Genomic DNA, 17229 nt, shown 5'->3' with positions numbered 1-17229 from the left:
CACGGTTCAAAGTAGAAAACACTTCAGGCACAGCCTCCCTTTCCTAACGAAGGTGCCTTCCTCCCTTCACACACTCTCGCTCTGTTTTAGATCTGACGCTGTGTCTGAACCCGCCTGTGTGAATACTGCTGTCGAGCTGGTCGTCCCTTTACCTTTCCACTCCTGAAGGAAGTTAATTTGTTGACAGGCGGGAAGGTTAGCGGGAGTCACGCTCTCAGAGGTCATTCAATAATCGCCCCGGGGCACGAGCCCCCGAGGAGCATTCTGGGATGCATTTTTCCGATAAATCATTTACAGTGGCTGCGCAGTCCCTCGGGGTCCCCAGATAAAGTTTGCCAATCAAAATTTTTACGAAGCAGCCACCTCACCCTCCGAAGCACACACACATATTCAGCATCTTTAATTGTGACTTTGGAAAGAAGATGTGACAGTGGCACGCAACTCTCTACCGAAGTTTGAAAGCAGGAGAGTGAGGGTGGAGGGAGGAAGGTAGTAGAAGTGTGCATTTGAAATGTGTGTTTGAGGGGTGTGTGTGTGTGTGTGTGTGTGTTTGACTGTGTTTGCCTGTGTGCACAGGGAAAGAGGAGGGTGTCTTCCAACAATAGCTTCCGCTCCTCTGATCGTCTGCCAAGTATTTGATGAAGAAAGTCACTGCACGTCTTTTCTCCATGATAATTCTCCCCCCCTTCACACGTGTGTGTATTCTTCTATTTCTGTGCTTCTGTTCGTACACACACACACACACACAGACTTTCACTCCAACTCATTTGTTTGCTTCTTCTCTGTATTGACTTGTTTCATAAGGCCCGCTACATGACAGAAGGAGTGAGTCGGGAGGCGGTTAGGAAGAAAGACTTGGCCAAGCTCCAAGTTCTCTCTTTTCCATAGGAGGCAGCCCTCCCTGGTGCCCCTCCCACCCCCACCCCCTGCCTGCACTGAGTTATCTCATCTGGGCACACGTTGGCCATGGCTGGGCCTGCACTGGTACAGGCTGTGGAGGGGCAGACTGGGGAATGTGCTGCACAGCACCCAAGAAAAAATAGCAATTTCTTTTATTTTGTACAGATGGGAAAACAGGGAAATATTAAAGGACAATGATGTAACTGTGTGTGGAGAACGAGCCCACCTAATGCTTCTTTCATTGGCAATAAAAAAATTCACTAGGTCATCAAGGTGACATGGAAGTGAGTTTGTTGATCTGCTGCGAATTAGTGAGCAGAGTTATCCATCATTTCTAAGATGGGTTTATGGTCTGTCAAAATTACATGTTTGATCGTAACATCAGAAATCCCCCGCTCGTTTCCAGTGTTTTATAGGGAGCTTCTGCCATTATCTATAGATTTTGACACTCACACCCACTGCACACCGTTATTAGCCACCTGTGCAGAGGTGTGAGAGGAACCAGATACATTACTTCACATGCTAGATTTTTCTTTTTTTTTTGTATTTGTTGCTCAAGGATTTGTGGCACGTTTCATGTGTGCGAACCAAAGCTACCTCATCATTGTCTTCCCAGAGAGAATGGACTCTTTGACCGGTTCTTGGAGACAAAAACTTGATCTTAAAACTGATTAAAACTTCAAATTAAAACTTGCTATTATTTATTGAAGCATAGCCTATCGTAGACTTTTTATATGGGTCCCATTCTCCTCAGTTCTGCATGTGTTTCCACAGTGTGGTGGTTATTATATTGAACTGACACCAAACCAGAGATGAAACACAAGCCCACTCATAAGCCAGTGCACTCCTACTGCCAGTAACCAGCATTGATTAATGAGGATGGAGCCATCTGTAGCCAGAAGTACTTACTTGAGTAGGTACTCCAGTAGCTTTACTTGATTCTCACTTCTAAAAAAAATCCATATTTGCCTAATACTGTGCCTGGGTGAAACCCCTAGATTGGTACTAAGGAGCCAAAGTCTGCCAAGAAAATATCCAACCACACCTTTACACCAACAACAACAACAAACTGACGTTTGACTCAAGCCAGTGTGACCCTACCATCTGAATATTGCAATAGAAATCTAGACTCAACAGACCAGGCAACTTTTTTTCAAATCTTCCTAATGCCTAAATTAATTGACTTGCTGCCATATGATTGGCTGATTTAGATGATTATGCTAATGTGAAGTTCAGTAGCTAATGAGTTTATGTGACATAATAGCTCCAAGTTAACACGTTTTGTTTTTTTATGTTTTAGGCCAACGTCTAACATATTTTTTAGTCCTGTTTATGCTACGTTCTGTGTTTCTCCATGCTGGTGCTGATCTTGTCCTGCTCAGTGTTGTTTGTGCACAGTCAAATAAGTCAGTGTGGACAGGTGTGATCCATTGTCTGCGTCAGCTTAGACCAGATGTCAGCACCCAAGTCCTGGACTCATACATGCAGTTAAACACATACAGTACCCAAAAATCACACACAAGCAACTCAGCTGATGTATTAGCTACATTAGCCCACTCTTTAGGGGATTTGGTGGTTTGCTAATTGCCAGCTTGTCATTTTAATTGCTCATACCCCCCCCCCCAGATACTAATTAGACTAGAGTCAGTAGTGAGTTTTTCTTGTCTGCCTGCAGCATGGCCCATTGACAGTACTGCTGTCAGTGATCACCTATTATGCCACTAGCCATGTCCAGAAATTGTTTGGTAAATATATACACTTTAATACATACACAGCAGAGTGTTAAATGTTGCATGCATGTGAAAAAGGCTATTAGTTCAGAAGTGAGGTGAAACTACTGCCAGAGCATGGTCCTGTACCAACTCGTCTCACGCAGATCAGAATGAGCCAGGGAGTCCTCCATCTGCTGCACTATGTACCTTCGTGAATAAGTGACAATAGAGCATAATTATCCCTGGCATTCAACACCTTCACCTGTATATGTGCTTTGAACTTTAAGAGACAGAGTGAGACACCTCTGCTGCGGTTATGGGTACAAAATGCCATTCTTACATTATTTAACATGTTCCTTGTCTGCACAAACAAAAGCACAATCAGTCATCACTGATCAGAAGGCACAGTCCATCAGAGCAGTCCTCAAATGAGCTCGGGGTAAAGGTCACTCTATGTTATAATATCATTTGCTGTAGCACACAGACACACCCCACAAGAGGCTGGTTACACCCTGGAAAGGTTTCCATTCTTATTGGAGAGCTAAATATTTCAATAACATTTAGGCAAGTTATTTGAACATATGCTGACATGCACTCTGCTAAGTGTTAAATCAGGATGAGGAGAAGCTTGCTTTTACTTTGCATTTACACACAGAAACTGATGCACACAAAGTACACACGAAGGCTTGAACACACTTCCTCTCTAATTGATTGACGAGTCGATGCCGGTCTAACAAATCTAGTGCTGCCTCAGAGTCAGAACTGATCCACTGGACACTCACTTAACTTAAGTAACTCCTCCAGGTTATTCTGCACGGTCACAGAATCATTATCACACCAACTGTTAAAGCTTAAAGAGAATTTTCCCTCTTTTTAGCACAGAAAGATGAAAATATACTGTATCATTCAGTACTGTGATGGACTGGGAATCATGAGCTGGGATAGGCTCCAGCACCCGCACTACACTAAATTGGATAAACTGTTAAGGGTATAGATGGAAAGGAAAAGATCAATAATCACATACTGCTCTATCATCAAAACCTTAGAAAAAAATATAAATATAGAAACTAAACAAAAAGGTATAAAAATGTAGCAAAATATGGAAATACTGAATAAATTATTCCCATATTTGTTGGTTTCTTCACTGCAGATCCTTAAAAGTTGTTCTGAGTGAATGCAATAAATCACATCTATCTTCTATTTCCCAGGATCCATTAGGGCATAAAGGAGTTGCTGAAAATGATGTGAATCATTTAGTAAGGCCTTGACAATGACCTACAGGACATTTTGTACCATTTTGTTAGACACCATCACCATAACGCCAAATGAGAAAAATCTTTTGAAAAAAACATCTTCCTTTCCGTAGAGACTTGGAGAATCAATTGCATGCTATGTAGCATCACCTGATTAAACCTCAGTTTCCCAGATATGCATAAATCCTGGCCCTAGAGTTTAAATCTTTTTCTCAGTGGTAGTTTTATTTGAATTTATGTTTTAGTATGGGACTAGGGCCCATACTTATTATTTCGTATTATTGCTTACAAACCTTCCCTCAACCTTCCCTCAATATGACAGGAGCTCTCACGGGGGGACAGATGGGTCCAGGGGAGCTGCTGCAGCAGAGGCTACGTTGTGGTCAAGTCAGAGAGGCACTGGGCATCCTAGAGGCCATGGACTGGAGCACCACGGGGGACGAGATCTACCGAGGCCTGAGCTCAGTCACCAACCACCTGCTGAGGATGGAGCTGAACCCAGAGAGAGAAGGTGGCTTTGATTGGTTTTACATTTCCTGGTGATGCTTATCAAATCGAAATTGCTGCTTGTCATATTTCATGAGTGTAAATTAACCTGTCGACTTTCAGTGCTTGAAGATTTTTGATTTACCTTTTATTTCGTGTACATTTTATGACGTGTACCTTATGAATGCTTAGATATATTTGATATATTTTTATATATTTTGGATGTTATTCTTTCAAATCTTAGTTTCCTGTCATTTAGTTGTTAAGTTTTGCTGTTACTGGCTTTTAGTCAGTGAGCCTTTGATTTGGCATTGTCTCTCTTTTTAGAAGATGTATATAAATCTCATTTTTGTGCAGAAGAGCAACAGATTTTACATTGTTAGCTTTAAAAACACACATCCTTAAACCTTCTTGGCTAACTTCAATGCAAACATCACATGCATTTGTTAATTTTGTGTGTCTCTCTGATCTGTCTGTAGCCCAGCTAGAAGCAGCTCTGGGTGTGTTTTATGCCCCACCTGTGCCTCTCTCTGATACAGTGATACTGGAGTACAGGGAGCCAATCAGCAAATACGCCCGCCGCTTTTTTCACCACCTCCTCAGGTAACACCACTCACTCTGTGCTGTTGCTGTGGTCTTAATTAAATGCACTGAGGGAGAAATTTACTTTGTGCATGTCCTCAAGGGGTCAAGGACAGGGTTTTCTATAGCTGTCCTGAAATATAAAATATAGACATCTAAAAAGTAAAAGCATTAAGAGTGCGTTCCTCAATCAGGTTCCAGGTCTCTGAAGACTTTGCACAGACAAATATATGCACAGACTATTTTTAAGGGATTACCAGAACATTTAGTGCAGTTTATCAGCACAGGGTGGAGAATCAGAATAAGAAATAATATCCAAAAACCTCTTTCAGAAACAATTTAACACTGCTTAGTTCCTTCTCTTTATTGCTATTTTAAAAAAAAATCTAAAACAGGAATAGCTTTTGAATTTCATTGCACACACATGCTGATGCAGCTTTGAGTCATTCATAAGGCAAAGGAGCACACATGCACCTGTTTAGACTGTTGTTTCATTTTCCCTTCTGCCATGAGAGCCTTTTGAAACGCCTGTTTGACTGAAATAGACCCTGTTGTTCCCACACACTGCTGCTCACTGCTCTCCATCCTGCAATTACCTCCCGCTCCCTCTCCCTCTCTTTCTTTTTCCTCCTCTGTAGCCGAGCTGGAGCGTTGTTTGGCATCCCTCGTCCTCTCCTCTCTTATCACCTACCTGCATTCTTTTTCTCTCCATCAACATCAAATGAAGGAAGCCCCCCCCCCTTCCTGCACCTCCTCTCTCCGCTTGTGTTTGTTTGTTTCATGTCGGCTGTAGACGGGGAAAGTTGAGGTGTTTTGTACTGGGAGATACAGCTCTCTCTCCCAGCTTTAATTCTGGATAATAGGAAAAGAGCTCGCTATTCTCAGTTCAATTATTGACAGCGTTGAATGCAGAGGTGCATGTGCATGTCTGTATTGAGGCGTGTGTCTACGTGCAGACCAAAGCAAGCACGTAAATGTACCTTAGACTTATTTAACTATACATTTTCATTCAAAGCATGTATTTTTAGATTGATGATTGTTTTGCTTTCATGTTCACGGTGTTGTCTTTCTTTCTTTTTCACTGTCTCCTTTTTTCTCTGCAGGCACCAGCGTTTCGAGAAGGCCTTCCTCCTCGCTATAGATTTAGAAGCCAGAGATTTATTCATGGTGAGTAGAAAGAAAATTTCCTTTTATGTGCTTTCTTGAGGGGGAAAAGAGTCACAAAAAGGGTTATTGACATCAAAACAGAATCCACAAGAAAGCCTTTTTTTTTTTCTTAAATAAAATCTATAATTCCATGGACACTAATTATCAACTAATTTAACAAATGAACTAATGAAAATAGCCAATGATTCAAGATTCAAAATAGTCCATGTTTATGTTTAACTGGCATTTGGTGCTGCTGATCGGTTTTATAGCTCTTTTTAGACCATCTTCCTGTCAAGCCAACTTACTTTAAAGTGACTGCTGCTCACAAACAGACTATTTACCCAACAAGTGGGTTGCTTACAGCCAAAGCTGTGCATCTGAGACGACCATATAAGGATATCCTGTCTCTCTCTGACATCATGCAGATCCAAAAGTAGAAAGAACTGTGTGAAATTGAGTGTTTAGCAGAATCTGAACCATAAGCTTTTAGCTAACAGGGATTAAAAAACTACGGTACACATATAATATCTCTGAAATTTAGAAACCTTTGAGCTAGAGTATAAAATTCAAAATATATGCCATGAGCTTTTAAAAATTATATGATATTTAAACTAAGCCAGTGAAAATAGGATGGGATAGCATGTACCAAACATCTTTAAAAGATCTCTTTCTTGCATTTATAGTCCAAATTACCACTGCATGGACTTAACCTGTTTTCTGCAAATCTCATCATTTGGGGATCGTGTATCGTGAGACCCTGTTCATGACATGTAACATGCTTACCTCCATTTTTCTTCATTCAATACCTGTTTTTGTTTATAAATACCTCTGAACTCTGAATCTTTTCTTTTTTGTCTTTTAAAGAAAGTGTTAAGGTGCAAGGAACCCAACACGTAAAAATGAATGAACGGACACCAATGAATATTTGAAAATTCTTAATCATAATCGCTCATAACATTACAGTAAAACAGTCGTGAGCTCTGATAACTGTTAACTAGTTAGTTTAAGCTTGCCTTTCTGCCTTTTCTTAGTTTGAGTCTCGTAAAAAAACATTCTGGAATCTGTGTACATCAACCTTTTCCTCAGGTCTTCTTTACATGTTTACTCTAGATTATGTTAGTGAAATAAAACATGTTTGGTGTATCTGCTCTAGATGGACTCCTGAGGGTTAGATGTTGACTCATGCGCTATAGGGAGCTTCTCTGCAGCTCTTCCACTGGTATAAAACCTATTATAATTGCTCATTCACTGTTGCACCCTTGTTACTTTCATTTGCACATGACTTGTAACCCATACAAGTGTGTGTGTGTTGCGTGTCAGAGAGCAGGTGTGATCTCAGTATGGGCCTCTATCTTTTCACAACCTCCACGGCCTCAGCTCAGCCTTTTCCTCTCCTCTCATCTTCGCTCTAACTCGGTCTTTCTTCCACTCCACGCTGAAATGCTCCTATGTGTTTGACCCCCTTTTTCATGGGGCCCCCTTTGCTCCATGCTTCACCAACACCCCAGACATTAATACAGACCCTCTTACACACATACACACACTCCTCTTGGTCCCTCAATCACACTGATAGCACTGGTTCCAATTCCCTCCCCACTAAGTAGTGCTGCTGGGAAGCCGAATTGAAAAGGTGGAGTCGAGCCTGTGAACCTTGAAAGAGTGCAAAGGAAAGAGGGGGGGAGAGAGGAGAGGGGAGGAGGCTGTGGTGTAGATGGAAAACTAAATGATAAATGTAACACAAAAATGATGGATGGAGAGACGAAACTGTGTCCAGATGAGTGAGAAGGGAGAGAAAGCTGTAATCATAATACATTTCAGTGAAGGGTATGAACTGGCTTTGATGGGTGGAGTCAGTTACAGGACAAATCAGCCCGAGCGGAAGGCGGCCTGTACTGTCAGCAAAGTAGAGGTCAAGAAAATCAGTCCAGAAAGCCTCTGCCATATTTTCCATAAAGCTTCATGTACTTTCACAATCTTCTTCTGTCGTCTTTTTTTAAAAATGATTCGATGCAGACATGATAATCTATCTTTAGTCAGAAGCACTAATGTGATTGCAAAACATGATTGTAAAACATACCTCTATCATTGCTCTAAATTTGTCTGCCATATTTTCTTAAAAACATCAAGATTATAGCTCCCATTTTTAGCGACTATAATTAGTCATGTATTTGAAAAGATAAGGGACACAATAAACAATGTGGCCCTCACAGTGATAGAGAAGCCTTCCTAAATAAGCTTCATCTCTGGTAAAAATCCACACACCTTTTTGAGTAATGTTGCCCTAAACAGACAAGACTGGTTAAATCACAAAATTTATGATTACTGTATTACTAACTGGTAAAATGAGGCTTTTTCTTTTTTTTCTTAAAAAAAAAAAAAGCGATTTCCCTCACAGAGAGGATTTGGATCACAGCAGCAAACAGAACGTGACCTTGAAGCCAGATTGTGTGAAGCTGGTGTGATTTTTATCTGGTACCGTTGTGTCAGTGTCCACTGGCTCTCGGGACTCGGCGAGATTTCATGGGTATGGTTGTGGAGCCAGGTCACTCATTTCTTGTTTGAGGAAAGTAAATGTAAAAAATCTACGCATGGAGATAAATGGATCTAAATATAAAAGTGATGTATGTGGGGGAGCTGTTTTTATGGATTCGTTTGTTATGCTGATTTTAAATTCAGCATAGGGAGTGTTTATGTTGCAGAGGTGACATCTTTCTAAGCTCTTGGACATCATTTGACTGCCCTGTTTTACTCTCCTTTTTTCTTTTTCCTTTACAAACAAATTTCAGAGACAGAATTACTAAGCATCTGTGGATCCCTTTGTGGTGGCCCATTATGGGAATTCTCACCAAATTTAACAGATAATTGCAAGTCCTTGTCATGCTGGATCTGTAACAAAGTTCAGGCTCAGTCACAACAATCTTTTTCAAGCACTTTTTTGCCTCAGCGACCAAGAGAGCAGCACCTCATTGTGCACAAAGAGCGAAAGAGAGAAGGAGGACGTTGACATTTCACCCCTCGCTCTGTCCTTCGGTCTAATTAGGTTGTGTTGTTGCTTTAACCCGCTGGTTTGCTGATCGAGTCGAGGTGGAGGAGGTTAATGAGGGCAACCCCCACCTTCGCCAAACTCTTTTTAACTACCAAACTCGCCCATAGAACTCAATAACGCACCGTCGACTTAGTAAAGAGCACACACATGCACACAGATAACATGCTCACCTCTTCTAGAAATGCTCAGCATGATACACCCCCTCTATCATCAGACCCCCACCCCCTCTCGCCCCATTGTTTCCCAGCTAACAATAGAGGCCCTCTAAGCCTTTTTTCCCCAAAAGAAGAAACCTTTTGTTAAAATGAAACACTTGTGTCGGGCTAAATTGAGGGGGAGGAGGAACTGGTGGTGGTGGTGGAGGTTGGTGGGGTGTATGAAGAGTTGGTAGTGGGGGTTACTGAGTCGTTTGCATTTTTTAAAAAATAATTGATGCTGTTTAGTAGCTCCCTAATTAGCCTTTGATAATGAGTCGATAATGTAACCAATTAGGTCATTCGTCAGCCAAGTCAAGTTTTCTTTTCCCCCACCACCTCCCCTTTTTCTTCTTCTTCTCTTCCTGGGTGCTTTTGGCTCTTGATGTAGCTTGTTAATTAAATCAAATTGTGTGATAGCCGAAATCTGATGCCGGCTCTTTTGTTCCCCAGTGAGGGCTTGTACTTTTTCTTGTTAGATACACAAGCAGTAAGGCGAGCTGCATGTTTTCGGTTCACCCTCTATCTTCCTCTCCTATCTGATGCCAGGCTTGGCAGTGCTGTAGGTGGAGGAGGAATTGCACATCTTTGGCAGTAAGCTCATTGTTGTTGCTCAGATAAGCAATTAGCACAATTAAAGTCCTTAAGGCCTATCAGATAGAAGTCAAACACAAGACTCCTGGATAGCAGATGTGTCAGGAAACAAATGTGAAACGGATACGCTCATGTACAGAGGATTAAACTTTATGTCAGGTTGTTAATATGTTTTTGTGTGCATGTGTTTGTACCACCAGCAAAAACTAATTTGGTTAAAAAGTAAAAGGTGAAAAGACATCTTTTCACATCATTGATAAGATTTCCAAAAAACAATTTACATGTAGATCTGTTTGAAAACTGAAAGGACATCTCTTCCTCTTCAGCACCTCGGCAAATGTGCTGCTTGGTAATATTAAGTTTGGTGTGCTGAAGGTTAAGTTTTGACTGTGCATAGGCTCACACAATAAACTATCACCTCATAGCAAGAAGGTTCCTGGTTTGATTCCAGTCAGTGTGCAGAGTTTGTGCATTTTTTCTTCCAGAGACATGTATGTTTGGATGAGTGGTGATTCTAAGCCGGTTGTGGATGAGTGGTGGAGAATACAGCACTGTACGAATGTGTGATTAGTAGCATAAACTGCTTTGAGAGGTAAGTGAGACTAGAAAAGTGCCAATGCTTTTCCAGTCTGGTCACATAAATGACTGGATGTTGTGTGGCTATCTGATCACAACCATTTGACAACCAATGAATATGTTGTAATAAAAACAAATAAAGTCTTGCAGATTGGCAAGTAGAACTGTTCCTGAGATTACTGACGAAGTGTAGGAAAAATGCTTGGAAGCTCTATAGTATATCTATATCAACAGAGCAAGGAAACCTATCCTATCGGTTTATTCTGTGTGCAGACTTTTTTGGGTCACCTATTTGAGTTTTTCACCAAACTCTATTTTTCCTTTCCTCTTTTGCAGCAGTATTCAGGGTTGATGATTTAAGCAGTGTGAATGATCATTGTGAGGCTCAGGCCATTTCCTTATTACCACTATTAGCAAGAAAAATTCTGCTGCAGTCCTGGAAGTCTGAGACACCTCCAACCTTCGATAGGCGGCTGAAGGAATTAGGAAGTGCGTGACACCTAGAGAAAAGTAGATATAGTATGTTTATCAGGTCTCTTCCAGAAAATGTGGTTACTAATCACCAGTCTGATTGGAAAGTTGTAATTAAACTTTACTGATCTTCTGGATTAACAGTATCACACTGCACTATGAATACTTATGTATCATAGGTCGTATGTGAGCCTCTGCCATTGTTCTCTCTGTTTCATTTTTGCATATTAGTTGTGATGTAGTCTAGACCTCTACTAAACTTTAACTTAATTTAACCTGATCTTAGTCCTGAGTGCAATGTACTATTTAGATATGAAAGGAGTCTTTTTAATAGCCTTAACCAAATGACTTTTCACGTTTCATTTTTCAATCATATTTAAAGGGACATCTTTAAATATGTCATGACTAGACGATCTTTGGTAGAATTGGGTGGGTGGAGTTTTGTCCAGGCTTCTTCTCACTATTTAACTGAATATTCATTGGCAGCCGGTAAAGGATAACTGTGTCCTTAAACATTTCAGAAATCACGTGAGCTCAAAATGCACTTTATTATTTAGTTAGAACTTGTAGGACTCACAGCTATTTGTGTGTGTTTATCACCAGGGATAGCCGACTAGGTGCAGGTAGATATTTTCCAGTATGTCTGCTTCAGAGGTAATCATCAGGATTTAATGCCACCCCCATGAATCAAAGAGCAAAAGCTGTGCCCGTACTCATTCACTAATCCCTGCATGTTGAGATTTCAGACGTGTATAAATGACCATCATCATTTTGACTCCGGGCTCACAGGTGCATCACTGGAATTCACAGAGCTATCAAATGCCAGGTATTACAAGAAATAAACCACATGATCAAACTGACCTTTACGTGTAATGCTGCAATTTGAATGTATGAGTGGAATATGTGTGTACTGCAAATATACCAATAACCCATTGCTTTTCAAGTGATGTGTTGTTCGTATGCGCCCACTTGATTTGCTTTTATTAAAAGCTGAAAAAGGTGGGTAGTAAATAAGAATACATTCATATTCGGTTATTAGTTTGATGTCAAAATAGGCATTGATTTATAAGAATAAACTGTAAAGTTTGTAACAAGAAGAAAAAGCCCTAAAATTCAATGAAAATTACAGAAGAAATAAAAATCTGCAAATATCTGATGGAAGAATTATTTTGCAGTCTCTGCAAAAGGCCACACATCCATAGGACACTGAGTTTATATGCTGTTATCACTCCATAATAAGCTTTTGTGCACACATGCTTGCCTAAAAAAAGTGCAGTGCACTTTGTGTATGCTCATTCTCATCGATCCTGAGTCCAAAGCCAACACGTCACACTGCAAACATACGGACACGAGCCCGTCAGTTAATGTGCTGTAAGCGCTGCTGTGTGCCAGTTAACCTAATCCCTCATTTATTTGGAAGTAACCCAAATATCAGGCAATATCGGGCTCTTAGCATCCACCACCTCCCTCCCCTCTACTCCCCAAATATGGCCCACTAAAACGCCCCTCTTTATCGGTGCAGTTAGCTGGCTCGCTGCAACCCCTAAAGCTCTTATATAAATAAGATTAGTGTCGCGTTTGAGCGTTGGGGAATAAGAGGTGTAATATCTGATGGTTTTATATGCAGTATTATTGTTATCCCTTCTTAGTCGGGTTGATACTCCTCTCTCTCTTTCTCGCTCTCCAGCTCTCAGTTTGTCTCTCTATCGTTTCGCATTTGTTCACTCGTCTTTCTCTGGGTCTCTTTCCTCAGATTCAGACAGCATTATGAGGGGCTAAGCTGGAATAAAGCGCCCCAACATCAAATGTTCATATTGTTCTGTTCTGTCTGTCATCCCGTCGCTCGCTCCCGCTCTCTCTCGCTCTCTCTCCTTGTTGTTGTGAGTTTTGCTTCCCTTTCGTCTTTTTACGTCTTGTTCACCCTCTCCCTTTCCTTGTGCTCTCTCACTCACGCGCCTCTCCATCATTTCACTGTACTGCCTCCTCTCCCTCCTCGTCTGTTTAATCTTGTGCTGCTCTGTTTGTTATCAATTAAGAAGCCTCACTCATATCTAATTGAGGGGCCATGTCTCCTCGTTCACAGGGGCTCAATTGGCCACCTCAGTCCTGGGAGCCGATTTAGGCTCTTTTGAGGCCATTTTGTTGTCGGCCATTTTCACATTTCCTCCTAACTCTTCGCCACAGAGGCCAGGCACCACACTATAATTACCCAATCTGTTCCCATTCATACTCCTCAATTTCAGCACCTCTCTCCCACTCTCTTTCCCCTTTACTCTCGCTCTCTGTCTGCCTCAATCCCTCTCTGCTCCACACCTCTTTTGGAAACCAGCACCCCCCTCTCTCTTTCCTCTGGGGGTACAAAAGCTGGGTTACAATATGGGGGTATTAGGGCCGGGTGCAGACTCAGCTGGGGGCTGGCTTTAGCCAGCTGAGGGTTATCCATGGCGAGCCCTGAGTCACGGCAGTGATGTCCTGTGATGTCGCTGAGGCGGAAGACTTTCCTTAACACGCTGTACCCTTTGATGGAGCCTCAGGCCCTGCACTCAGCCCGGGGAAACCCTGCGACTCTCACTCGGCCCTCGTGGGGTGCCAGGATGAGGGTTTGATTCACTCCCACTTCAATCAATTCAAGAGGTTGAATGTTACAGAGGTTCTACCATTACTACTGCGCAGACTTTAACATTTTCTCACATTTGTATAATTTGTATATTTGGCCTTTTCAGCAGCGTTGCTGCCAGATTCACAGGATGCAACAACTGAAGCAACATGGTGATGATGATCACGCTTCCAGTGTCTTTACATGAAAACAACAAAGCCAACCTTTAACATCTGCCCTCACAAATGTACAACAAGTGATCATCGTGCAGGATATGAAGCATAAAGCTTTCTTCCTTTTATTTTGAAATTAATTGAATGAACTAAGCTGCTTCACTCGCAAAATGCATGCAAATTATCTATAGACTGATCATTATAGTATGCTGTATTTGCCTTTGATATCCAAAAAGTCTGATTAATTGGGTGTCCCTGAAAGCTTAACACACATGCAAATTAAGAAAATGCCTGAAAACAATTTGACAAAACAAAGTGAACAAACACAACCAAATACAGAGCTTCCAGGGTCTTTCTACACTATAAACCTTTTTTTTTTTAGTATTTATCATTTCTAGATAAAACCTCTTGCGAAATATGCCTCTGTTTTCAAGGTGGTCCAAGCAAGCATTCATACAGTGAATGGAAAACCTAATAACATAAAACAACCAACCAACCGAAAGAACAAAGAGTCCAGAAAAAAAAATTGTCTAATTTAATTGTTTAAACAAGTGAAACGATAACAAGCAGTGGGTATTTAAAGGTAATTAATGTATTAACTTCATTAGATACCAAGAGGACAATTACGAATATCTGATGTGACATATAGTTAAAAAAACAGTACAAAAATGTTGGATGTTGGTCAAATTCAGACAGTTCATAAAGGGAAAATAAAGTTGAGACCTCAGCTATTGTTTGGAGTTTCTACTTTTAACTTCAGTGCATAACAAAACTGTAAGCTTGAAGATGAAAAGCTCGGGCTCTTTGAATGGGAGGATTTAGAAACACGTCTCATTTTGTTCATTATCAATCCTGAGTGTGATTTAGAGAAAAAAATGCCGGGGAAAAAACTACTGTTTTACTTCAATCTGATGAAAATTGCAAATGAGAACGTCTCAGCTGCGTCTCTTCCAAATCAACAGAAACGTCTCTCTGAATGTATCAGGCTGGACAACCTTCAATAAATCTGCACCAATTGAGTTTTTGTAACCTGGACACAGAACGTGTGGCTCTAAGGATAGAGGCCCTTTGCAAAATGCTAGAAGCACCTCCTTTATTTTATTTGTTTCTGGCATTTTCGAACCACATCACTTAAAAGAAAATATAGATATTTTTGTGTTTTTCCACAATTTAATAAATAATGAATTGACCTCTGCCTCACTTGTAGAAGCAGATGTAATACTCAGTGTGGTTGTTAATGAATATGTGGCGGCGCTGGGCTTCAAATCAGCCACCCTCAGACATCATTTAGCTACATTATCTCCATCTTTGTGGCCATGTGAGACTCAAACAGAGAGATACAGAGGATACATGCTGTTTCCAATATTGTCGCGGGCTGATATCGTAATGTGCTCAGCTGGATATGTTTCTCCGTAAAGAGAGAATACCAGCGTTTCTGAAAGGTGAACAGTCCCTCGTCTCCTCTCACACTTTTGAAATGTGACTGATAACATCCTCCGTAGTTCAAAACCAGGGAAGCGGGCGTGATTGTGTGTGCGCGTGTGTGTGCAGGAGGTTGGTGATGGTGCGGGGCGCAAGCAGGCTGATTTCAAAGTTTTTTGAGGAACCGGCATTTCATCCAAACCGGTGCTCCTTCTGATGTTGGGCTTCAAACGGTTCATTTTTTCCCCCTGTCATTTCATCTGTTTCTTCCTTCTCCCGCCAAAATGCCGCGTCTCCCCCACCCAAAACCCCTCAAATAAAAAAAAAACCCTATTGTCATCTGAGCCTAGATTCATTTTAGATTAACGTTCACGTTTCTTTCTTTCTTGCATTACCTTCAAAGGACCTCCATTATGTTGCCAGTGATAAGGGCGAGCTGGTGCTAGCAGATGTGGCCAAGAGGAAAGCTAATGAAATCGAGGCCTGGACCATTGCAGGCAACGGTAAGAAAAGTAATCATCATGTCTAACCAAAAGACACCAAATGTGACTCGTTATTTCTCCTCACATCTGAAATGGGAGGTGGATACCTGATAACCTCGGTAACTCACATCTAACAGCAGATTTTTTTCTCAGGCTCTAACCTTCCTTTAACAGTACAGAGGAGAATCATGCTTGCCAGAGTAATAGCCGTGTCAAAACTCTGAAAACATGTGCTCAGTTGGTATATAAGAATGAGCAGAAGTGAGATTCTGCAGGAAATATTTGTCACAAATGAAATAAAGTGATGACTACACAGTGGACAATTAAAATTTACCCCCACAGTTTTTCAGCGTAGATGTTTCAAGATTAAGTTTTATACATTTAACGTCCCATAAAACAAAGTCTTTAATGTCAGGCTAATGAAATGTAGTCTGACGCCAGCAAGAGGAGGAAAGGCCCAGCTTTTCTGTCATTTTCAGCCTCTGCTGCTGCCCTTTGACAAACACTCCCGAAAGCACATACCAGAGGGGATCAAGCTACGTTCCTGATTACACACACACACACTCAAAAACACACCACACACACACACAACTCCTCACAGAAGCTTTGAGGGCCAACGGGTGAGCAGACTACATTCAAATTTGTGAGGGAACTAGATGAACATGTCGGATGAGTCCTTCATTGGTGCTTAAAACACACTGGAAGGCTGTGCGTGTGTGTGTGTGTACTCAGACATCCAAATGAAGCAAGAGAGGTATTTAACTCGACTGTATAAGGTCAAACCCCTACGGCTGAGTGTCTGTGTGTTTGTCTGTGAATGAAAATGAGCGCTTGTCTAACTGTGAGGCCTGTTTGCATGCAGTTTTTTTTTTTTTATATATTTCAAATGTGATGCGTAAAACGCACACTCCTCCTCGTAAGCCTCTTAATTATGTCCTCGATGATTTGCCTCCATCACCTGCAGCGTGTCCTATCCTTGGACAACAGCACTTTAGAGCAAGAGGGACAGAAGGGAGAAAGAAAAAGGAGGGATGACAGCGGGAATAAGAAGGAGGGTGAAAAGGGAAAATAAATAACAAGTGAGGAACGAAGAAAGTGTAGATAAAGTGTAAATAAAGAAGAGGGAAAACATCAAATATTAACTTGCCAAAGTAAAGAAAACAAAGAAATTAATGAATATTAAACACAACGTTGGTTTGTATGGCCTGCCTATATTTTTCTTTCACAGTCAGAAGTCTGGGTCCTGATCAGTTCTCACAACTTCACTGAATAAAATCATAATATTCAGTGCAAACTTATCTACTTGATTCAAAGCTTATTCTGTGTTGCTGCATAGCAGTAGATGATGTTTCTACAGCTTTGAAGCTTCATTATGTGTCACTAGATTTTACTTGCAGTTTCGTAATATGGGACATAAAGTCAGTAAAAAGAAAGTACATCGCAAGTCTTTACATAAAAGGGGATAATACACATTGCAATACAAATTGCAGCTACCTGTGGAAAAACCCAAAAACTGGCGGTCGTCAACACCCGTCTTTATTGATGTACACTGAGGTGCCACAATCACAGGGTATAGAGAAAAATAGTTAAAGT

The 17229-nt window shown here is 41.2% G+C and overlaps 1 protein-coding gene across 7 annotated transcripts in view; it reads left to right on the top strand.

The window, feature by feature from the left end:
- The window catches only part of wdpcp (WD repeat containing planar cell polarity effector), an 84672-nt gene that overhangs the window by 55534 nt on the left and 11909 nt on the right, over positions 1 to 17229 (top strand). For 6 of the 7 annotated variants that reach the window (XM_005473662.2, XM_005473665.4, XM_019366558.2 and 3 more), the window contains 4 exons: positions 4188 to 4376; positions 4831 to 4954; positions 6037 to 6100; positions 15558 to 15657. In XM_005473662.2, coding sequence (XP_005473719.1) covers positions 4188 to 4376; positions 4831 to 4954; positions 6037 to 6100; positions 15558 to 15657 — 477 coding nt within the window. The remainder of the gene's footprint in view (positions 1 to 4187; positions 4377 to 4830; positions 4955 to 6036; positions 6101 to 15557; positions 15658 to 17229) is intronic. The other variant, XR_002064284.2, reaches the window with a different exon arrangement.

Source organism: Oreochromis niloticus, linkage group LG13, assembly GCF_001858045.2.
Source record: "Oreochromis niloticus isolate F11D_XX linkage group LG13, O_niloticus_UMD_NMBU, whole genome shotgun sequence".
Taxonomy (NCBI): Eukaryota; Metazoa; Chordata; class Actinopteri; order Cichliformes; family Cichlidae; genus Oreochromis; species Oreochromis niloticus.
Note: the sequence above shows the minus strand (reverse complement) of the source record. Positions and strands in the feature narration are given on the sequence as shown.